We start from the raw sequence: 25,662 nt of genomic DNA on the forward strand, positions 1-25,662 counted from the left end.
AGAGGAACAGAGATTGAGGGTGTTTGAGAATAAGGTTCTTAGGAGAATATTTGGGGCTAAGAGGGATGAAGTTACAGGAGAATTAAGGAAGTTACACAACGCAGAACTGCACGTATTGTTTTCTTCATCTGACATAATTAGCAACATTAAAGTCAGACATTTGAGATGGGTACAGCACATAGTACTTATGGGTGAATCCAGAAATGTATAAATTATAGAGCGTTAGTTTGGGATACCTGAGGACAAAGGACCTTTGGGGTGGTCGAGACGTAGATGGGAGGATAATATTAAATGGATTTGAGGGAGGTAGGATGATAGTAAGCCTAAGGACTAGATTAATCTTGCTCAGGATAGGGACCGATAGCGTGCTTATAGGAACATGAGAGCGGCAATGAACCTCCGGGTTCTTTAAAAGCCATTTTTAAGTAAGTAAGTAAGTAAGTAAGTAAGTAAGTAAGTAAGTAAGTAAGTAAGTAAGTAAGTGGTCCACCGCTGTGGTCTCGTGGTAGCGTCTTCGCTCCCCAACCCAACGGGCCGGGGTTCGATTATCCTCTTGGGGCGATTGCGTGGGTGAGGTTTTTTTCGGAGTTTTTCCCTCACGCCTATGGATGAATATTAGGCAACTTTATCAAATGTATGGAACTCCACTCATTCTCGCCACTACTTTCCTTCCTAATCATCCTTTCCTCATCATTCTGGTTGTCTTACTTGGAGTTCAGATCGCACCTGCGTCGACCCTCGGAAGAGGGGGGGGTCTACATCTCAGACAGTTGAGGAGACAGGAGAGGTGGCTTACTCCTCAGAGCATTTGAGTGGGAATGTGAGGGAGGGCTGTTCGGATTGAATGGTACACGGATTTGGAAGGATGGCAGGATTGGTCGTTAGGGTGTTAGCTGTTAGGTCGGTTCGGCGTAGTTGGGGTCATTGGGCTTGCAACTCATCCCAGGGGCGCACAATAGACCTCAGGTTGCGGTGCACAGGGATGTTCCCCTCCCGCCCTCATAGAGAGAAAAAAAGTAAGTATTAACTTTACCAGCATTTTTGTATGTATCTCAAACTTGGAAGCTGACAACAGCTCCATTATAAAAAAAATGAAGCAGCTGAGATGAGCCTACTTCGAACCTTAGATGGATATACTCTTCTTGATCACAAAATAAATGAATAAACTAGACAAACATTTATTATAGAAAATATTTGCGACAAAATTATAACGTACAGAACAAACTCCTTTCAACATATAGAAAGATTCCAAACAAAATACTTAATTAGAAGCCAATAGGCGGATGAATCACAGGACGCCACAAAATGTGTGAATGGATCAAACTACATATGCTTCAAATTCGTGGAGACGGAACAGACCAACAGGGGTCTATTGCATAAAAGATACTAGTGACAAGTGACAATTTACCAATATATGGATGACAAATAGCAAGTTTAGTAATTTGTGTTAAATAATAGAATTTTACTAATTTGTCATGTTAGGCACAGTTTACAAGTGAAAGGCAGCCATATTGACAAATTACTGTATGTCTTAAAATTTTCCAAAAAAAAGTAATGCCAAAATACAAAAATCAGTTTTAAGTATTATTAATTTTGTATTTATTTAATTAAAAATGAGGAAGACAATTGTAATCTATGATGCACACAAAATATTCAACATTTATATGTTTCATTGCTGTAAAAATGTCACGAAACCATCTTTCCGTCATGTTTCTTGATAAAGTAAGGGAAGAGACCGATATAATATTTAGACAGTTTTCTTCCAATTTGACGAAGAAAATAAAATAAAAATAAATGGAAACATTATATACTCGATTAATTGATCTGGTAGGTACTACAGGTACCATTAGAAATATACACGAGCGGAAATTTATTCGAAATTAAGAAAGAGAACTGTGGTAAAAATTTAGGCCTACATATTATTTTTAAAATGAAAATTATTAGTAATTTTTAATTCATTTTTAAATACGCTGTTTGATTACCATTAAAGTAACATTTTCTTGGTTATATGTAAAATCATGTTGCAGGACATAAAGAAGACTCTGAAGTACCAAGCAATATATCAAATTTAATTTTTTACAAACGAAATCTTTCTTTAAACTGGAACTCTTGAAAATCGGTATTTATTCTTGGCCTAAATGTTTTCCTCCGTCTATGTAATAAATATTCTTCATTGTGACTGTTTGAAGATGAAATCATATTAGGCCTATATTAAAAATTTTATTTCCACACTTTTAAAAAAGTTTACCAAGAATAAAATATTGGTAAAGAAAACGTTCTCGCGATTGTAACTATTTTACACATAACAAATTTTCATGCAATAATTTGTTGGTAAAAGAAATAAAACTGTTAGTAAATTACTAGTGCTTGTCAGTTGTGACAAATTTACCAATAAGTATTTATGCAACGGAAATGTCTGGTTTTTCACTTATGTAATAATTTGTCGCTAGTAAAATAGTAATTTTAGCTTTATGTAACAGGCCCCTAGTCTAATTAATAGATATATTTATTATTATTATTACTATTATTATTATTATTATTATTATTATTATTATTATTGATGACGATAATATAACGATTAAAAAATACGGTACGAAAAGGCCTGCAGTCAATATGTCCCCGAGCTGTCCTCACAGCTGATCATAGTATGAATCGATAACTCGGAATCATTTGCCACGAGCATAACGTCATCGATAGACAACGCCAATGTACCAAAATGCCAATTGACCGGAAATGTTTTGTTATTCGCTGTCGGAAATGAGAAAGAGGCCAGGTGGTAGTTATTACCAACTTAATACACGCGGGCGGGGCAGGTGATTATTATTTTTCAATATTGCTGTTGGATTGCAACAAAACAAACCAATAAGTAATTCATTCTATCGTTAGTTACTGAATCTGTAATGTTAATGAGCAACAAAATTATACAGGGTTGTTTAAGTGACATTTAATGAACTGTAAATTATTGTTATACAGAATCCGGCAGAATTATCTCCCCGATTTGAAAAATAAATAAAAAGAACAATATAGATCACTAGGCCTGAGAAATACATGCCGTTATACTGCCTGTGCGCTTCGTGTGCCTCTGACTTTCAGAACGTCTCAGAGTTGGGGTGAGTTAACGCAGTGTCTTTCGTTCGTTTGAACTCATGCTTATCATCACGGTAAGTTAGTCCTCAGCATTTGGGTGGTTTAAAGGCACTCCTTTGACTTCAAAACACAACTATCTGCTAAAGAAAATTTTAAAGACATCATTTTCTTCGTTAAAGAAAATTGCACTATTTTAAAGACATTTTATTTTCTGTCTGTAAAAAATACACGTAATATAACATTGACAACCATTATCAGCCTTTTATTTCACTATGTTATTATGATGTGTATTACGCTTTTGTTTTACATAATTTTACATTTCATATATTGTTGCAGTGAATAACAAACCACATTTTCAAATTTTCAAAGGGCAATGATTGCCTGTTGCTAGAAAACATAACCTCACATCTAGAGAAACTTCGTTCCACTTCTGCAGAAACAATGGGGGCATATTTGAAATATTTTAAACAAGCATTATTTATTTCAAAATCTGTATCATTATTACAAATTTCCTCATTTGAAATTAAGTCACAAATTTCGTCCTCGGCATATTGCTATTATTCTTCTTTACAATACGTTGAATGCTGCTTCTTACGAACAGCAGTATTCGGTTCTAATGTAACCGATCAACTAAAGTTCATTGCTGAACGAAACACACTAAAATCCCACACCCCAACGCAATTCCGTCGTAGTAGTAGTAATATATCCTTTCACTCCTTATGTGGAGCATAGGGCCTCAGTCAGAACCTTCCTACGGACACGATTTGCTGCCGTAGCCTTCACTTCTGTCCAGACTTTCCCACACTTTCCCACCTCTTCATTAACCGTTCTCCTCCATGTCCCTCTTGGTCGCCCCACCTTCCCAGCTCCTTGGGGATTCCATTCCAATGCTTGTCTTTCTATAGCCTCATTAGGTTTTCTCAGAGTATGTCCTATCCACCTCCATTTCCGTCTTTTAATTTGAATCTCTATTGGTTCTTCTTCTGTTAGTCTCCATAAATTTTCGTTACTTATTATCATTGGCCAGTAGATATTTGAAATCTTCCTCAGGCACATGTTCATAAAGAATTGCAACTTTACTATAATTGTATTGTTTGACAGCCAGGTTTCCGTACCGGTACCTGAAGTCAGAGGCACATGAAGCGCAATGTAACGGCATACAATTCTTAGCCCTATAGATCACATTCAAAATTTTATTTTACTACCGGTATCTTACAGAAGTATGCTTGTCATTTTCACATCACTTTGTTTTAAAGAAAATATCGTCCAATGCTTGCCCTCACGAGCTACACACTTCTCAAACAGTGACTGTGAGTCCTCCTTTCCAAAAAAGTATGGCCCTATTATTCCAAACTGTGCAACAGAACACCAAACAGTAACACGCTCGCTGTGCAGAGGTTGCTGATGCATTTCTCGAGGAATTTCTGTGGCCCCAATATTGAAGGTTTTGTTTGTTGACGCACCCCGACAAATGAGCTTGAACTTACCCGTAGTCACTACTGAGCACTACTGAAACATTTTTTCCATTATGGTCTCGCAAGGATCTTGGGTTGAGCCAGTCACATTGCCGCAGTTCCTGAACCACCGTAACTTTGTAGGGATGGAACTTGAGGTCCAGGTGTAAGATTCGTCTGAAACTCCAATCAGATATTCTCAATATCCGAGCAGGTTCAATGGCTGTCGCATCATGAAGATGTGGTGACAGAGTTAATTATTCTCCAGAGTCGGAACGTTGCGACGTCTACGGACGACTTCTATTAGTAGTAGTAGTATTTATTTATTTATCCTGGTAGAGATAAGGCCGTCAGGCCTTCTCTGCCCCTATACCAGGAGATTCCAACTATAATATGAAGACTAAAATTACAATTCGTATTAAATTTACAATTACAATTACAATAAAAATCAAAGTACGAAAAGATTACCTGACTAATTAAAGCTAGATAATTTATCATGGAAAAACAAAGAATATTTTGAATTTACTAAATTACAAATTAAACCTAGAATAACAAAATTGTCTAGTGATGAAATTACTGTATATTGAAATATTTTGTGATAGATTAAGGAAACTATTTACAAGAAATCAATTACCGACCAAGTGTCTAGTAAGTTTGCGTTTGAATTCAATTTTATTTCGACAGTCCCTGATGGTAGCAGGTAGCGAATTCCAGAGTCTTGGCAGGGCTACTGTGAAAGAGGATGAGTATGAGGAGGTGCGATGGGATGGTATTGTTAGTATTGTTTCATGACGAGAGCGTGTGTTCTGATTATGGTGGGAAGAAAGGTAAGTGAAGCGAGACGACAGGTACGAAGGAATAGAAGAGTTCAAGATTTCGAAGAGGAAGAGAAGTGAATGTAAATTTATTTTCTTATCTAGTTTAAGCCAACCTATTGCTTCCAGGAATGGGGTAATATGATCATATTTACGAACATTGCTTACAAAACGTACAGACAAATTATGAGCACGTTGAAGTTTCGTTTTGTTGTCGCTAGAGAGGTCAGTCAGTAAAATGTCAGCATAGTCAAAATGGGGAAATACAAGTGTCTGCACAAGGGACTTTTTTAAGCAAGAGGGGAAATGAACATATTTATCCCTTTTAGCACATGGATAATAGAATATATTTTTCTGCAGGTTTCTGTGATTTGCAAGTTCCAGTTGAGATTATTATCCATGTGAATGCCAAGATTTTTTTACTGAAGAACTGAAAGGGATATGCACTGTACTTACTTTAACGGGGGAAATGTCAAGGTGTTTTACAGCGTCGGTTTGCCGTTTGTGTCCTAATATAATTGCTCGTGTCTTTCCAGGATTTGAAAGTTGAACCATTTGTCTGGAATTTCTCACCCAAAACAGTATGGTTTACTTATCAGGAATACTTTCTTGTCGAATTACTCTAAAATGGGTACCAAATTGCAGCTACTTTGCAATCACAGATTCGTCATTTTTTTTTAAATATGCTTCAACAACAAAATACTCCACGTTCAGCTGTCCTCGCTATGATGGTAACTGAAATGGCATGACTTGGCTGCTCAAAGATATATACAGTATAGCATCGATTATCCGAAACAATTGGGACGGGAGGTGTTTTGATAACTGATTTTTCGGGTATCCGATCATTTACGGAAACAAATTGTACCGGTATCATAGGATTAGCATGAAATAAAGAAACACTGTTATTAACCACAAAACTGTACATGTAGCCTATATTTTGTATCACAAATCTTACAAATAAAACAGAGAACTGACTAGCCTAGTTTGACAAGTTCAAAATGGTCATTAAAGTAGGAAATACAGTTTAGGAAAATAAGTCCAAAATTTTCTTTCCTTCAGAGCTGAGACTCGTTTTTTTGCAGTCAAATCTCGCAAACAACTGTAAAGGAACTTCTACATAGAGAGCGAGCAAAATTTGAATTTGCCGACTGGAACGCTTTTCGTTAACCGATGTTTCGGTTGATCGTATTCGGATAATCGATGCTCTACTGTGACACTGAAGCGCAACTATGAAGGAACCTGTGCGGTGGCCCATTCAAACCGAGATCGCTCTGCCGGACACTGTATTACTCATTTAAATTTGCACTTAGAGCGAGGCTTCGTCGTCCGATATAGTCATTTATGAGACTTCTATGAGAGATGGCACCACCGTAAATCTCCAACTTAAAACAAAATGACAATGAGTATCAATCATACTTGAGGGCAAAGCTTATATTTACTTATTTTATATTTATTTCCTGTGTTACTCAGTTCATTACAAATCGATAGTTCAATAATTATTACTCTAATTCATGTAATTCATACCTTCTTTCACTCAATCATTTATTTAATCATTTTTACTCATTAATTTATCTTTCACACATTTATTTATGTACAGTATTCAATCTTTCTTTCAGTCATTCATTTATTCAACCATCCTTTCACTTATTCTATTCAATCATTCTTTCACTCATTCATAAAATCAATCATTCTTTCATTTAATGATGTATCCAATCGTTCCTTCACGTATAGGCACAATCGATCACTTTGATGTTTAATTAATTCATTATCGAATATATTCATTCAGTTTCTACTTTACCTTTACCTTGACATTGTTCTTTGAATAATTTTCACTATTTTACGTTAATTTTTTAACTTTTAAAATATTTGTTTTCCATTTCCTCTTATTTCTTTTCCTTCGAATGTTTACTTTCTTTCCCTGCTTGTCTTCCATTATTACAATTATTATATTCTTTCCATATTCTTTTTCTACAACTTCCTCTTTCCACTTCTTTTCCTACATTTCTCTCTCTATTTGAATCGTTTTCAGTCTTTGCTGTCTCTTTTTTACTTTATATTTATGTCCTCTTATCTTCCATATCATTTTATTTATTTCCGTTTTTTGCTCGCTTCCTTGTTTCCTTCTTTGAACTTGAAGGTACATAGAAAAAAGGAATAAAAAGAAAGCAAAATGACATAATTTACTTTTATTGTCGTTGGGCTAAACAGATAAGTCGACATAGCAAATAAATGTTGTCATACGTGTCTATCAGATTAGACCTGGGTAATCTAGCACTGGCAAGTAGCGGACTGGATTATTTTCGGCCATGTGTAAACACTAAGTCACTCAACAAAACTGATGGACTTACATGCAAAGTAGCTTGGGAAAGGTCTGTAATGTCATTTGTCATTCATGTCGCCATTGACATAGTTCCTACTGAGTCTAGAAACGTCAAACAGAACCAAATTATGGTGTTCAATTTAAACATATATACATACATTTTGCTCATTATTTCCACAAGCATATAAGTTTGTTATGGGCCTATAATTATTGTATCAAATGAAAGCTCAAGTTTTGAATAATAGCATGCGGTAAAATTTCATTATGGCATTAAAATAACTTCAATAACTTTTCCAGTTTTTTGTCCGGTATCATGATGATGGGGGCCCCGACCGAAATCTATCTCTACGGAACTCTATACTGGCTTGTTAGTGTCTGCGTGGTGATAGTTGGAGTGTTAACTGACATCTTCTACTTGCCGGTCTTCTATGAGCTGCAGTTAACATCTACGTATGAGGTGAGATATAGGCCTATATTTTACTACAGTTCAATATTGCCAACTTAAAAAAATTCTTTAGATTTGTAAGTCTGGAAAAGTAAAGAAAAGAATAATTACAGAAATTTTTTTACGTTACTCAGTTTATAACAAATCGATAGTTTAATAATTATTACTCTAATTCATGTATTCATTCGTTCTTTTACATCATTATTTTTACTCATTAATTTATCTTTCACCCATTTATTTATTTATTTATTTATTTATTTATTTATTTATTTATTTATTTATTTATTTATTTATCTATTTATTCATTAGTTATTCATTCATTCATTCATTCATTCATTCATTCATTCATTCATTCATTCATTCAATGATGTATTCAATCATTATTTCACTTATAGGCACAATCAATCACTTTGATATTTAATTATTCATTCTCGAATATATTCATTCAGTTTTTTCCTTTACCTTTATCTTGAGATTCTTTCTTACAATAATTTTCACTCTCTTTGTTTTTTTTTTTAACTTTAAGAACATTTATTTTCCATTTCCTCTTATTTATTTTCCTTCGAATGTTTACTTTCTCCCCCTACATATCTCCCAGTATTACAATTATTATATTATTTTCATATTCTTATTTTTTTACAACTGTCTTTTTCACTTCTTTCCCTACATTTATCTTTATATTTCAATCGTTTTCAATCTTTGATGTCTCTTTTTCTTGTTTTATGTTCATTTCTTCTTACCTTCCATATAATTTTATTTTCCTCTATTTTTTGCTCATTCTCTTGTTTCCTTATTTATTAAATATTCGCTCTCTTTTTTCCTCCCAATCTTCATCGTTGAATACCAACCAAAGTTCTAATAAAAATAGTCCCCGTTAGCTTTGTTCCATTCCAATGCTTAAGTCTAACCTGATAATTAATCTGTATAATCTGCTATACTATTCCATTAATGTACTTGCTTCTGCAGTATCTTCAGCTACGGTTTAGCCGTAGGGTGCGAGTGATGGCGTCTGTTGTGTGGACAATTGGTTTGCTGCTGTACATCCCCATTGTTCTGTATGTGCCCGCCTTGGCCTTCAGTCAGGGTAAGTCCCTATATTTGTAAAGTATAGCTACAGCGAAAGGAAGTCAATCCGAGAGCTGGAAGTATCTAATTGTTTGTGCGCTCACAAAGTTATTATGACTCTTCACTGAATCGGAAATTAATCTATTTAGTTCATTACTCCCATAAAGTCTTTAAGTGCAGTTAATACTCGGGCACACTTATAGTATATCCAATATTTGTTTGCAGTATATAATAATCTACATGTGTACTGACTACATCTCGGGAAATCAAGCACATTAATTGAAGACTGGATGATATATGTGACAGGTGGAAAAGGTAATTTTGAAGAATTCACTTATAACAATAAATTATTGCAACCAATAGCTGAATAAACGTGTATTCTTGATTAGTCAAAAGGCTCTGCTAGTAAATTTAGACCTAATGAAATATGGTCGTGATATTATTTTTCTTTATCCTGAAATGTGTATTACAGATTTGTTGGTTACAACCTTACTCCGGAGAGGTCTTCAATTTCATATTGCAAATTATTCAGTCAATTGCATAATTTCACCAACTTGCAGAGTTGACAATTTGATAATTTTGTAACATAACTGTTTTTTTTTTTTAGAAACAAACTTCCAATGTTCCAGCAGATATGCGGTAGATAAATATAACACTGAAGGGTAAAACAAGAAATGGACTCAAAGTTTTATAATGTAACAGTAGTAAAAGTTCTGTTATATGGATCAGAGACCTGGAGTCTCACATGCAATGACAGAAAGAAATTGCAAGCATCTGAACTGAAGTTTCTAAGATCGGTGAAGGATTGCACTACACTCTATACCAGATGTCTTTGGAACAGACATAAACAACGGAACAAGATGCAAGAGAGCGCGGTTCACACGATACTAAATGTCTGTTTGTGTATTAAGTGACCGACTACGTTCATATAACGAAAAGAGAAAATTAAAGTAATTTGTCTTTGAATATACGTTCTTGCATCAGTCACTAGTTGTACTGCTGTCGTCTGCTCATACACTGCACAGATGCTAGACGCAATAGAACTGTAGTAGTGGACGCGTGTCTCGTAACCAGGATATGCACGCGCTAGTGTCTACAACGCTATCAGCTAAGTAATGACCCGACAACCAATGGGAGCGCAGCGATAACATGAGATGCGTTGAGACCCTTGTTATGGTCTGCTCCAAAGACATCTGGTATAGAATGTAGGATAGAAAGAATAAAAAATTGCGACATAAGAAGCGAACTAAACTTGGTATCACTCAAAGAAAAGATTCGTAATTTTAGATAGCACTGGAATGAACATCTAGAGAGAATGTATAGCCACCGAATTCCAAGTCGAATATTAACTAACATATAGACCAGAAGGAAAAAGAGACCAAGGAAGACTAAGGAAACGTTAGAAGGAGTCACTGTGAAGACGGATCAGGCTTTAAGCCTAATTCTTGAATTGAAGATGAAGAAGAACTGGTTTTTAAGGCGTCCTCTGGTCCAAAAATTTGAAAATTGCTTTCATTTTGTAGTCTAATATTTCACAACAGTACACGACTTCTATACCATGACTACACACATCCAGATGGGACGCATATTTATTTCCACAACTCTTGCATGAAATGCAAGTCGGTGACGACAGAAAGTTGAAGTAGGCTAAATGTTTTTCGAAACAGTCATAACTAGGCAGGAGACGGAATGATGCAACAGCCATTTTTCTAGACCATCAAAAATTATTTCTAAATTGTGAACATGATCCTCTATTTCTTTTTTCACAGAGATTCTTATTCGGTTAGTCTTTATATGTTTTCGTCTGTGTTAGGCCCTTTATAATTTGAAAGGAGAGTAGGTACACTTAGATGTGTGGCCTTTCTATCCCGAGTAGTCGGTATTTTTTAGTATACTTAAGATATCAACTGACCCATTTGAAGGAAACAACTTTCTCAATCTTACAAAGCTCACAAATAATCTGATCGCTGTTCAGGGTCTTCACACTTTAACGCCAACTAACGACGTCGGTTGGAGCTTGGTAATCACAGAGCATAACAGTTTTACTGATCTTGGATTCTCTTATTTGGACGTTTTGTAGGACTCTTTTAGTCACAAATTTGATTTTTTATTTTTATTTTAGTATGTTATTTTACGACGCTTTATCAACAGCTTAGGTTATTTAGCGTCTGAATGAGATGAAGGTGAAAATGCCGGTGAAATTGGTCCGGGGTCCAACACCGAAAGTTACCCAGCATTTGCTCATATTGGGTTGAGGGGAAACCCCGGAAAAAACCTCAACCAGGTAACTAGCCCCGACCGGGAATCGAATCCGGGCCACCTGGTTTCGCGGCTAGACGCGCTAACCGTTACTCCACAGGTGTGAACGCACAAATTTGAATATTAAAATTAGTTTATCCCATCTGATTCAGTTCTTTTATCGAAATAATCCAGATAACCATCTGTAAGAACATTACAATCAGAAATAATGCCTCATATTGAAAGTCTCCAGAATAAGTTATATTAGGATAGATGATTATACTCTGACTTATTGTCAATATTTTCTATTCGTTTTAGACTAAGAGAACAGTGGAATTCAAAGACTTAGAAATGTTATGTTTTATTTAACGAAGCTCGCAACTGCAGCGTTCCTGGATGTGCAGGAATTTTGTCCCGTAGGAGTTTTTTACATGCCAATAAATCTATTGACATGAGCCTGTCGCATTTAAGCACATTTAAAGGCCATCGACCTGGCCCGGGATCGAACCCGCAACCTTGGGCATAGAAGGCCAGCGCTATACCAACTTGCCAACCAGGTCGACTCAAAGACCGAGATCCTTACCATAAATGTTAATGTGATGCACAAGCCTTCGCAGATGCGACAGCGTGGTTGTCGCTAAAGTTTGCTGTGCCTCCATTCACTAAATGATTGCGCCATATATAGGCCATAAGATGTTATGTTAGTTAGATTTTCCCAATAGAAAAGGACGAAATAGTGAGAATATATTTAACTGAATCTTAGTTCGTATATAGATTTCCATAAATTTTATATCGTATATTTCTACGTAACTTTTATACACATAAGATAAATAAAATTCTAATTATTGTGATGTACGGAAATACGTATGATATTTCTGTGCAGGAATTCTGCATTACCATATGACAAACGATGAGTGGAGTGGAGAAAAATTCTCTCCGGCACCAGGATTCGAACCCACGATTTTAGCTCTACATGCTGACGCTTTATCAACTAAGTCACACCTGATTCCAGTTTCGATGCCGGATTTAATCCTCTCAGTTTAAGTTCTACCTCTTTGTTTCCCTTTAGTGGCCAACCCTCATGCACTGTGTCACAGATGTGTGACAGTGGCACAATGTCCAACACATTACGTGCAGAGGTGCACTCATTACGAGTGACTAAGTGGCCGGGATCCTACGGAATGTGCACCGTCTTAAATCACTAAGTGATTATTTACGCATTTCATATTATTGTGATGTACCGAGTACGTATATTTCCGTGCAGAAATTCTGCATTACTATATGAGCAAGGATGGGTTTGAAAGAAGGAAACCGGAGCTTTTATCGCTTATTTGTGCGCTAGTATACTCTGAAACATAACTATGAATATATAAATCGCTGTTTTCAAAATTACGCCTGTCTAGTATAACGAGATGAATGTTTAAATTTGATCTTTAAGGAAGAAGAAAATTTCATAATCTACAGAAAGTATACTAAATCTGACACTCTGTAATTACATTAAGCGAATTATCATTCTTTGTTGCAGTCAGCGGGGTTAACGTCCATATAACAGCGCTAATCATAGCTGCTCTCTGCATATTCTACACTATGATGGTGAGTACAACGATTGACATGATATTGTCTGCTAGCATACTAGGATATATATATATATATATGAGAAGAAAATCACGCACTGCCTAACTAATACAAACATATGCCACTACAGTCTCCAAAATGTCTTAGGTCCAAACTCCTCCCAAGAACCAAAGAAATCTGTCTACAAAATAGTAACAGGCCTGTTATCTATACAGTCGAGTCCCTTCTTCGTTCATAAAGGGAGGTAAAACTATTAGCCAATCGAAGGTCATTTAATATATTTGTACTTATTGTGTACTACGTTATTGGTCTTATGTGCCCGTCTCTACCTCGGCGATGCAAACACTCCCAAGCAATTAACCAGTGACTCGTATAGTGGGGATGAGGAGTAAGCAACAGGGTGAGTACAAACACTATTGACTGCTTTAATACTATGTATTGAGGATGATGTACTTGTTCTTAAGCGTTGGATGGACCACGCAGCAGATTTCCTACACGTTTCAACTTAATTTTTTGTCGGAGTAAATGTATTATTATGAAATGGTATCAGTCTAAATGAATTAAAAATATATCTGTCGTCAATGTTAAAACATTTTATTTAGAAGAGTTGCCCCTGTAATTATTTACTCTTATATTTGTGTGTGTTATTAAAAATTTTTCTTCCTATATATTTTGTATATATTTCAGATGCTAAAATAATCCTTATTTAAGTTTGTATCTTCATGAATAAGTGAAAATGAATTTCTTTCTTCTTCCATACTGTATTTTTTTATGTAAATGTCGAGCATGAACAAAGCGATCGCCGTATCAGTAACGTATTGAGTGGTGTTCTGTAGTGGACGAGTCACCTAGCTTTCCAAATTAGAAGTTTAAATTACAGAAGTTTCCAACGGAGGGACTCCACTGTACTTTTCTAAGTATAAACGTGTATTCTAACACAAAATTTTACAAATACCTCATTAAATTTGAACCCAAAATTTTTATAAAATTTTTTGCACCATTCTAGACAAGAGAATTCCAAAAATACTGAATTGAGAAGCCTGTATAACAATTCAGATCATACAGAGGTCACTTCTGAAAAGCCGAAGACTGCAACGGCTAGGTCACATATCCAACGTCGAGAACGGATAAATCTTCTCAGAATAGCAACGGAGAAGAATCCAAGGCGGATATAACTACTCGATAGATGACGACTGCGATAAAAATACGAAATAGACAACGATCTGCACCTACTGAAAGGACATCAAAACATAGCTGAAGAAGACAGGAATCTTGGAGAGAGCCTTAGTGAATGAGGTCAGAAACCGTATCTGGTTTCAGTAGTCATTAATCGAATAAAATTATTAACTAATAAAATAAATTAATTAATAAATAGATAAATGAGTGGATGGATGGATGAATGAATGAATGAATGAATGAATGGATGTCAACATTTACATCCATGAAATGTGGATCTCACAATTTTGTACCCGGTGCCAAAAGTTACATTGATTACAGATATACCTTTTGTAGACGCTCTTATAATTTAACTTTCGACCCCATTTAAATTGATCAGTATTCCCACTTTTAAAACCTAACAACTTAATTTAGATCATTCAAAATTGACACTTTTACGACTCTGTTCTTGATTTTTAGTTCACTTATATCAACACATACGGTTTCTAATAATACTCGTTACTAAAACATACTACACCACTGCCCAATATGTTCGTTATTATGTCTGTTTCTTGTGTACATTCCCTTTTCAGATCCCACTGATTTTCTACATATTAAACTTCGCTATTCTTGCTAGCCTCCCCCGCTATACACCTCACCTGTTTTCCTTATCTCTATCGTTTTACTTAACTTCCTATTACACTCCTCTCATTCATTCAAAATTTACATTTTTATCACTTCGTTCTTGATTCTCAGTTCACTTAGTCTATATCGAACACACACTGTTTCTAATAATACTTGTTAATAAAACGTATTACACTACTGTCCAATATGTTCGTTATTATGTCTGTTCCTTATGCACATTTCATTTTCAGATCTCACTCAATTTCTACATATTATACTTCGCTATTCTAGCTAGTCTCCTCCATCATACTACTTATCTATTTTCAATACCTCTATCGTCTTATCTATCGTCTTATTTAACTTCCTATTACACTCCTCTATTTCATATTTCATTTCACTTAGTAAGTTCTTACTCTCTCTTCCTTAGCCGTCTCTGGACCGAATGAATGAATGAATTAATGAATGAATGAATGAATGAATGAATGAATGAATATTTGGACATGATTTCCATAAGTACGACTAACAAAAGAGTATGATATTATTTTGTTGTTTTGCGGATTGTTTTAGAAAATATGACAATTTTTGTTAAAATTTCCATTGGCTATTCTATTGTTTTGCAAATTCTTATGTTTTGTTGGGAATTGTAGTGTAAACTATTTATAACTATGTTCTAATTTATTCATAAAAATTACGGGATTCGATTTATCTCCTAAAAGGGAACAGAAAATTTCCCTCGCTATTACTTGTAGTAATTTGGCTATGGAAAGCCGACAATGCTACTGTCAGGATACACAAAATTGCACTAACATCTGCAAGTCAAGCGAGTGAATAATTACTTACTGTTGTTTATGCACACCAGCCTTGTTGCATGTTACATTCGATTTCATACAGGATCTCAAAATTCTCAATAAATTATTGTTGCCCACATTAAAAACACCATTTGAAAACTAATTCACACTGGTGTGATTTTATTAATTAAATAGTATAATATGATCTTTTCCATCACGTATTTTTCTTCACTATCTCAATTTTCCTCTCTTTTCGAGTAGGGAGGAATTAAGGCAGTGGTGTGGACAGACGTGCTGCAGGGTGTGGTGATGACGGTGGCCAGTATAGTGGTCATTATCCTTGGAGTCATCGAAGTCGGAGGGGTAGGAGTTGTGTGGGAGAGGAGTCAACTCGGTGGACGGATTCGAATTTTTGAGTAAGTCATAAAAGAGAGAGAGAGAGAATTTTTACTGAATTAGCGTTCAGTGTACATTAAAATTCAAGGTTATTTTAAAATTACTGCAAACTACTTCAAAGTACACATTATAAACCAGCGTAAACGATGAAAAATGTGTTGTCAATGTCTACTTACAAGTCTTGACAGTGCAGTAAGCATTATGGGAAATGCAGAGCATTTTACGGTCTTCATATTGTCCAATTTTTCTAAGTACATTTTAAATTGTCTTGGAGTTCACATACCTGAATTCAAGAAAGAAAATCTGGTAAATTATTATGTACTATCATTTCATTTTATAATTCTTGAAGTGAATAAATATACTGTAAAAACAAGTAGTCCTTTAACACCAACTTAAACTTCTTCATATTACAAATTTTCATTATGTCAGGACTTTTAATGATAAAATGTCTTACAGTAATCATTAAATATTTCATTCATTTGCCTTGTATAAGACATAATATGTACTTATTTATTTAATTTTAACATTTCAGACAGCTATTGTGGTTAATAGATAAGATTACAAGTTGTGACAAGATAGTCTGCACTACACTTACACATCACTGTAATTTGCTTTAGTTTAACAATACTGTTTCACATATTCGTATGCTGATGATACTGTGTTACTTTTTAGTGAAAAAACTTGGACTGATGCTTATTATAATGCAAATTGCGGCTTAAAATTAAACCAAAAATGGTTCGATTTAAATTCACTTGTAATTAATAAAGATAAAACAATAGCTATCCTATTTTCCTTAAATAATAAAGGTAATAAACCAATTTCATCCATACAAAACAAATTCAAATGCATAATTTTGATTGTTCCCATATAAATTGCAATTGTTCAGTTATTAATGAAATTAAGGAGATTAAATACTTATTATTGATAATAATTTAAAATGGAATAATTATGTTCATTTTATTTGAAATATATTACGTAAAACATTATATTACTTTGTTGTTGTAAGAAATATTTTGTCAATTAACTCAACTGTTTACGTATAATTTATTTATCTTTCAATCTATATTTACGAGTATGTATGGCATTATAGGTTGTGGTGGAACTTATGAATCCAGCCTATATCCGTTATTTTTACTGCAGAAAAGAGTATTAAAATTTGTTTAAAAAAGCAGAAAGATTACTCAACTGAATTGTTGCTTAAACATTTCAAAGTTTTCAACATTAAACAAATTTATTATTTCATTTTATTAAAATATTTTCACAGAAATCTTAATAGGTTTGTAAGGTATATACATAAATATAGAACTAAAAATATGAATTCTCTGCGTTTGTCTGAACCTAAATGTAAAAGCAGAACAGCTTTTTATCATAGTATGAGTCAAGGTCCCAGATAATTAAACAAATTTTATTCTAATATTATTTTAACCATAAATCCTCTCCAAATCAATAAAAGAATATAAACAATTTGTATTGGATTTATAGTATGGGTTTAAACATATTAAACACCTTTTAATCTGTATTCACTCTCAATTTTAATTTTATTTTTGTCTGTATTGGAATTCCCTCCTGAGCATTCATGAGTGGGTTATTTTTTCTTACATTGTATTAACTTGTATTCGTTTCAAACTTACTAGCAATAAATAAATTCAAATTCAAATTAAAGTACTAAAAGAAATTCATTAGGAGGAAAGGAAGTGGCCACCCTAACTCATTAGCTCCTGGTTTAATTTCCTCATAAGCGGTGCCTTCTTTTTATCACTTATGAGGTTTAGACCTCTCTTCGGACAGTTCACTAAACAACAGAGATTCATTCATTAATTCATAGTTTTCTGCCCAAGGGCAGCTCTTTCACTGCAAACACAGCATTCTCCAACCTTTCCTATTCTCCGCCTTCCTCTTGGTCCCAACATACGAAATATATATCTCAATGCTGTCTAACGATTTTAAATATCAATTTATGCTTTCTGTACAAAAACCTTAGACTACGTTGCGCGATATAATTAACAGAAACATGGGTTACCTTTTCCCGATTGCCACATGGAGTTAGCGCAAGCCCCGAAGTTACTAACCTAACTGTATGAATAAGTGAATACTATCTTCGGATATCTATCGACCATCAAAGATCTTGGAACTACCGCATTATTTAGACTGGAAAACTCTGAAATTTTTTACTTATATAATTTGTTTAATTTCAGAATGGATATATCTCCGTTTAAAAGAATGACTTTCTGGAGCGTTGTGATTGGTAACTGCTTCACGTGGCTCGGAGGGTTCTCTCTTAGCCAGGCGGCAGTTCAGAAATTCATGGCTCTTCCAACATACTCCAAAGCTCGGATGTAAGTCTCTTGAATATGTTAATATTTAGTTCAATTTATCTATTACAATAACCAATTTTAGCGGGTTACATGCAACAGTTAAGATTCGAGCTTCACGTAGTGTCAAAGTCATGGCTGTATGTTCGATTACCAACAAAATTTAATACTTTTTGTTGTCGAAATACTGGCCAAGTCAAGAGTGTTTTTGATTACAATCTACATCTAAAAATTAAATATTTCAAAGGAAACTAAAAAGTGACAAAGGTAAGACACCTGGGGAAGAATGTGTGATTCTAACTTTAATTAAACTCTCTTAGGCCGGAAGCATAATGCATCGAACATTCTGTCTCAGACAGGATGGTTTTGTCTGGGACCGTTCGATCTGACGGTGATTACAGACATTGTTATGGGGCTGCAGCATATTGCATCGAACATTCTGTCTCAGACAGGATGGTTTTGTCTCGGACCGTTCGATGTGACGGTGATTACAGGCACTGTCATGGGACTGCACCATACTACATCGGACATTCTGTCTCAGACAGGACTGTTTTGTCTCGGACCGTTCGATGTGACGGTGATTACAGACATTGTTATAGGACTGCAGCATACTGCATCGGACATTTCATTGCGACGAATATCCGTTGCAGTTTTCTGCAGTCTCATAAGTAACAATGCGTGTAATCATAGTCACATCGAACGGTCCGAGACAAAACCGTCCTGTCCGAAACAGATATCCGATGCAGCATGCTGCCGATCTTAGATCAAAACTACGAAGGTTTTTAAATCACGTGACTAATGAATAATTTCACTTGATTGCAGGTCGCTGTACATATTTGTCCTGGAAGTAATTTTCATCTCTTCCATAAGCTGTGTGACCGGCCTCCTAATCTATGCCAAATATTATGATTGCGATCCCATTACGTCAAAGGTAACGAACTTAGAGATTATCATAAATTACAAAATAACCAGTAGACGTTCACTTAATGTTCAGTCACTTCACAATTTCCAATTTGACTTCTTTAAGGTGCTGTTGGTTTGAAGTATTTGATAACTAAATTAGTAACCATTATTACAACTAGATTATTATCAACTTTTCTAACACCCATTATGAATGTCTGCACCCCGTAACAGTACGCTAGAAGATACCATTACACAGAAGGCGTAGTCTTCTCCGTAAGATTTTCGTCACATTTAATAATTGTCAATTGCGTTAATGCATGTACATTATCATACATGGATATTAAACTATAAAATTACGTTGTTATCAACTATACTTTCTTGATAAGGGACGAATTTATATAACAGTATTTGAGAATAAATTTATATGAAGAAATTCTAAAATATCAGGTCAGATATTTTTCGTAGTTAATTACATTTCAATTTAATGCAATAATTAGCGTAAACACACGCCCATATACCATTAAAGTTGATATATTAGTTTATACTTAGCTATAAGCCTATTGGTGATTATAACACAAAAAAAAACTATTTCCCCATGGCATCTCAGCTAAATATAGTAATGCATGAAGTGCGTTCTAATTCCTATGGTGTTAATTAAAAGTATGCGTCGGCTCGAGGATAAATGAACAAAATCATTCCCGTATGAAGGATATCTACCTACTGTATGAAATGGACAGCTTTACTCACTGATAGAAAGAAAGCCACAACTAAATTTTTATGTAGAGTAGATGTTTGGTTTTATTTAGAATTTCATATGATCGTCTTAAAATTTTAAAAATTTCTGTATAAACTCATGAAATACTCTACAGCTACAAGAAGATGCTGGGTGTGTTTCATATATATATATATATATATATATATATATATATATATATATATATATGACTAAAAAGTGTTATCTATAATCTACAAAAATGGTCATTTAATTTAACTACATTATTATTTATACTCATATTAACTACTTTATGATGTTCACAAAATTGGACAGTTAACTAATATTTTCTCCTTGAGTACAAGACCTTGCAAAGCAGAAACGTATATAAAATGTTCGTGCATTTTGAGAAAAATTAATTTTTATTTTTTTTATTCAGCAGAAAATTTACAGATACGAGTTATCACTTCTTAGACGTCGTTATATGAACCTATTTCGTTCTATTTCCAATAGATCATATCACGACCAGACCAGTTACTTCCATACTACGTTATGGACATAGCATCTTCTGTCCCAGGTTTGCCGGGACTTTTTGTAGCAGGAATATTCAGCGCTTCTTTAAGGTAAATTTTCCAAGCACAATACAGAATTACATAATTCACATGACATAAGTGTAATATGTTCAAACATGATGGGGAATTTATGTAAAAATTTTCTATCTTACTGCACAAAATCCTGACTCGCTCAACCATAGTGACTGAAAAGTTCTTGAACTGGATATGCCTCTGCTAGCTAGACTTAGATACTAGAATTTTACTGATGAAACCCTATACTGACACAATAAAATTAAATACACAATTAAAGTTAAAGTAAAGTAATGTCATATCGTAATCAAGACCTTGGGAAGAATCCTTCTGACAAGGGAATCATCCATTATTTTATATCTAAACGCCAATTTGGTTTTTTGCTAAATACTCTATGATCCGTGTAATGTAGCTGTGAAGACATATAATGAGACTAAAATTAGCTCTAAATATGGAATAAAATATCTGTTTCTCTAAGACTTGAATAATTTTTCTAGCCAGGAGAGTTACATTGCATTATTGCACTATATTAGAGCCATACTTGCAAATTGTAACTCACAATTTAGCTGGAACTAATAATAATAATAATAATAATAATAATAATAATAATAATAATAATAATAATAATAATAATAATAATAACGAACATATTAACTTACCAATTTAGATTGTCATACCTAAAAATAGATTTTTTTAACGCTAGACAAGCGTGTTACAAATTCAATTTTACATAATACAAATCTACTTTTAACACTAGTGTGAAAAATATTTCCAAGATTGATAGTTAATTGTTTGCGTCGTTTAACAATTGTTTTCTCATCATTTATTACACCGCAGTAATTAAAACATTAATAAAGACATGATGTACCGAAGTACATGTGATATCTTCGTGTAGGAATTCTTCATTACCATATTAATAAAGCTGTTCGAGGAACGCCAAACTTACTTTCAAAAAGACTGTTCTGGATAAAAAAGTACATAAATTACATTAATTGATTAAACAGTGTTATATTATAGATAATAATGCATTTGAACATTGTTTTAAGATATTGTTATATTAATGCTAGTGTTGATGCTGTTGTTTACAGAAATTCCCTATGTGGAAACACTACTGGCACATAGCATTCAAGTCATCTGTTATGCCGATCAATACTATGACGGCATTAATATATGTAAATTAATTGCTAAATGGTATTTTGATCGTAGTTTGCTACACTCGACATGCGGGCTAGTTTCGTAAATACTCAGAAAATAAGCTTTCATTCTTAAGACTTGCATCGTAAGTGATTGTTATTTTCAAATCAATCACTTGAAGTTCATAATAATTATTATCATTACTGCTTATTATAATCGTCCCCGAGATTGCCATTAGAATCGAGATTCCCGGTGCAATAAAAATTCTCACAGCGGAACTCTTCGAAAAGGAAGTAAAGCTGAGAGGAAGATATTCAAAGCTTTATGAAGCGTAAAGGAACTCTGTCATGAATTAGGATGATCCTTGCAAAATCTCGGACCATCTCTCGCCTATTTCAAACTTAAATGTTTAAATTATCACAATTGGCTATCAGAGGGGCTAAAAGTCTCCACAAAATGCTTGACGTCAATATGAATCATATACAGGTATCACGTACAGTTTCCTGGAAGAATTATAATTCCTTTGGTAACTCACTTTATGCAGCTTTTGTGTTGCTTAGTTTCTTAGAATGTAAGTTACCAAAACATGATCGTAATAATCTTGGAAATGACGGAAATTTCCTAGAAATGCAAAGTATGATGACTTATGAGAGATCATTCCAACAGCACGATGTCTAGCAGTCTGAACTCTCTGGGCGCCACGCTGTTCGAGGACTTCGTAAGGCCATGCTTCAAAGAGAAGATCAGCGACCACAGAGCCAACATTATGATCAAATGCGTGGTCGTCGTTATCGGCGGAATTTGCCTTGCATTTGTCTTCGTGGTTGACAAACTAGGGGCTGTTCTACAGGTAAGAACCGAAAAGAAGTTCGTGACAACTCTAAAGTTGAACAAGTTTATCTGAAACCCTGAATTCAGTTACTCAGTAAGGACCCTCAAAATGAAAAATGTATGTTTTAGAATTGTGTTAATTTAATTTGGATATATAACGAAATGTTTCTATATTATTTGTCACTGGTTTACCTTATACAGTAAAATACGGACAATGAATATTGAAACAAAGTGTAATGCACCTCTTATTTTCCGAATGTCATTTCGCCAAAAACAGACGAAATCATTTGGACACGCGGGCAGGTATTAAATCAGTAAATCTATGTTCATTGAATTTAACTGCAGAATTTATCTGAGAATGCTTTATATGAAAAACTACAGATTGCATGGCAGGTTTTAAAACACCCATGTTCGCTTTTAGACTGCTCACAATCTAACGGACTTTACTTGTCAACTTGAAGCTCGTCTGAAATGAAGAGCAATGACAACAAATTTCCTGTCTTGCAGGCAAAGCCTACAACGCCTCCAGCAATAATTATTCTTTGCATTCTGATCGGATGTTCCAGATGTGTTTGAGAGCGCAAGGAGTTACTTATGGAGCCATGATCGGGATGTTCTCATTGGGAATGTTTTATCCCAGAGGAAACTCAAAAGTAAGTTTTGTAGTACATTTCAAGTGGATATCGCTCTACAGCCAGAAATATGTGTAAATAAATGTTTAAAATAGTATTCAGACACAATACATTTCACACTGACCATAGAAATACAGAGCGAGTCAAACCTAAGTTATCTGCATTCTTACCGAGCCTTTAGGTTGCATTTTGACGGGCAGCGCGTTGGATTTCTCTTGTATGGATTAAGGTATACAGTTCAAAAACTCATTAACGAAGACAGAAGATGCGAAGTGTACATAGAATTTTATGGCCGGCTTAATAATTACAAGGAGCACACATTCGTTGTATCTTAGTTTTGCGAAAAGTGTACTGACATTGGCTGGTAGAGGCGACTCAGGTAGAGTCTTCAGCCCTGTAGTTCAGCATGTGCTGAGACTTGATTTCCTTTGTTTATAAGATTTTTTTATGTCATCAAGAAAACTTTATTGTGGTTCTAAGTGTCATGTTATGCTTGAATTTAAAATGATTGATATTTACCATTTTCGTATTACTGTCTTTGTGTTAGTGCTGTGTATCTAGAAAATGTGACTTGATAGAAAGAAACTGATTTTTTTTTTCACTGAATTTAGCACAAAAAATTAGGTAAATCCACCTATTTACACAACAGATACATATAATAGTTTCAATTTATCGACTAGTGTAATTTATGACATAAGTATTTTATTTATCTTTAAAGATATTAAACCACTCCTACATTTTAATGTAAATTTCTTTCTACAGGGTGCTCTCGCAGGAAGCATCTGCAGTCTGCTAGTGACTGGATGGATCGTGTTCGGAAGCCAGGTGGAGACATCCTATGGCAGAATAAAGAATGAAGTCCTGCCCGCGTCTGTGGAAGGATGCGGTTTCAACGTGACGTTGTCGGAACATCCACCGTAAGTTTACTAATGTCACGTCTGTCCACCCAACAAATAAAGACAACCGGTGAAGACGAAACAGCAAGTTCCTTGCCTCTCTTTCATATTTATCCATTTCAAGTAACGGAAGCTTCGGTAAATCTTTTTTACTCCTACATGTTGCAGAAATATTGTAGGAAGTGGCAGAGCCGAAGAAATTCGAGTAGCGAAAGATTGCACTTATAAACTCACAGTACTACCACAGTCTCTAATAACTGGGTGGACTGTACCATGGTTGTTCACCAACTACAGAACAACTGCTGTTAAAACTTTTAAGTTATAAACTTCTAATCACACAATATCTTTCCCAACATGTTAACTTATTGAAAATAAGTTTGAGAGCATGGTGGTATAATCACTATTTTGTATTTCCTAAGAAAATTCTGAACAACCTATGATAGCGTATTTACAATAGATGTCATCTTGTGATATATTAAAAGTTATTATATACCCAATTTTCTTCTTCAAATGAGAGGAACTATTTAGAAATGGTGAGCTTATGGTACAATAATAATGAAAGTATCTAAAAAATCTGCACCAAATCATCTTCTTCAACGAAAACTTACTAATATCTGCTACGACTAAACATTGATCCTCTGTTCTGAGAAGCTAGTAGCAATTTGAGACGCACCGATGAAGCTTTAGTCTACAAAGTAAACACGAAATAACATATAAAATGTTTATATTTTACAAAATACTTAAAAGACGAATATATTTGCTGACGTTTAGTAACAAAAAATATAAGACAATGGAGATATATTTAATAACATAGCAAATTCTGAAATATTTTACGAGTCTGGCCATAGCTGGACAGTTTCTGGATACAAATTTTGAATATAACTTGTCTGTCATAAATATTACGCACAACGAAGTTAATTTTTTCTCAAATCCTTTCCTGTCAGTTTTAAGTAATAATAATAATAATCATCATCATCATCATAATTATAATCATCATCAATCAGGGTAAGCCATATTGACCTGTTTCGCCTCAGTAGTAATCTTCCCAACGACGCATAGGTCTTCCTATATCTCATCTGCATTTCGGTCGATATTGAAAGACTTGTTATACTGGTCTTTCATCGGGCACTCTTGATAAATATAATATGGTCCATCCAATTTTGTTTATTCTGTAGTATTTTCTGTTTAAATTTAAAATATTGAGGTTTTCTCTTATATTCTCACTTCTAATGTGACCTTTAAGTATACAACAGCTACATACCGTGAAAACTAATTTCTGCAGTTTCAATTATTCTTTTGTTACTCCTATTCGCTGCCCAATTCTCTCATCCGTACATTAAAATTTGGCACCGGCAGTGTCCTATATACATTTTAAAACTGTATCTTTTCGTGTTTTATTTTTCATTGTACTACAAATATCTAGACTTTATGTTCCAAGCCATTATAATATTATCTCATATAATTAAAATGTCTAATCTGTTCTATTGGATCCAACTGTACGGTTCGAAAAGGATGTATTTCAAGGCTTAGTGGTTCATAAAAAACAAGTCATTTACCTCCTACTGGAGTGAGAAGTATAATGCAATTGATTACGCATGGGAGGTGAGGGGTTTGCTTTTTGGTGGCCGCGGATCGGCATATAAATATACTAGTGACATTTTAAAGCAATATGATATGACTTCCCAAGATATTAAAA

At 34.4% G+C, this 25,662-nt stretch overlaps 1 protein-coding gene across 1 annotated transcript in view; it reads left to right on the forward strand.

Annotated features, from left to right (window-relative positions):
• LOC138712080 (sodium-coupled monocarboxylate transporter 2-like) overlaps positions 1-25,662 on the forward strand; it is a 37,272-nt gene that overhangs the window by 4,415 nt on the left and 7,195 nt on the right. The window contains exons 3-12 of the mRNA XM_069843472.1: positions 7,974-8,133; positions 9,088-9,205; positions 12,950-13,017; positions 15,828-15,982; positions 18,158-18,298; positions 19,097-19,205; positions 20,403-20,512; positions 22,274-22,457; positions 23,005-23,091; positions 23,833-23,987. Of these exons, the coding sequence (XP_069699573.1) occupies positions 7,974-8,133; positions 9,088-9,205; positions 12,950-13,017; positions 15,828-15,982; positions 18,158-18,298; positions 19,097-19,205; positions 20,403-20,512; positions 22,274-22,457; positions 23,005-23,091; positions 23,833-23,987 (1,287 nt within the window). The remainder of the gene's footprint in view (positions 1-7,973; positions 8,134-9,087; positions 9,206-12,949; positions 13,018-15,827; positions 15,983-18,157; positions 18,299-19,096; positions 19,206-20,402; positions 20,513-22,273; positions 22,458-23,004; positions 23,092-23,832; positions 23,988-25,662) is intronic.

Source organism: Periplaneta americana, chromosome 13 (genome assembly GCF_040183065.1).
Source record: "Periplaneta americana isolate PAMFEO1 chromosome 13, P.americana_PAMFEO1_priV1, whole genome shotgun sequence".
In the NCBI taxonomy this organism is placed as follows: domain Eukaryota; kingdom Metazoa; phylum Arthropoda; class Insecta; order Blattodea; family Blattidae; genus Periplaneta; species Periplaneta americana.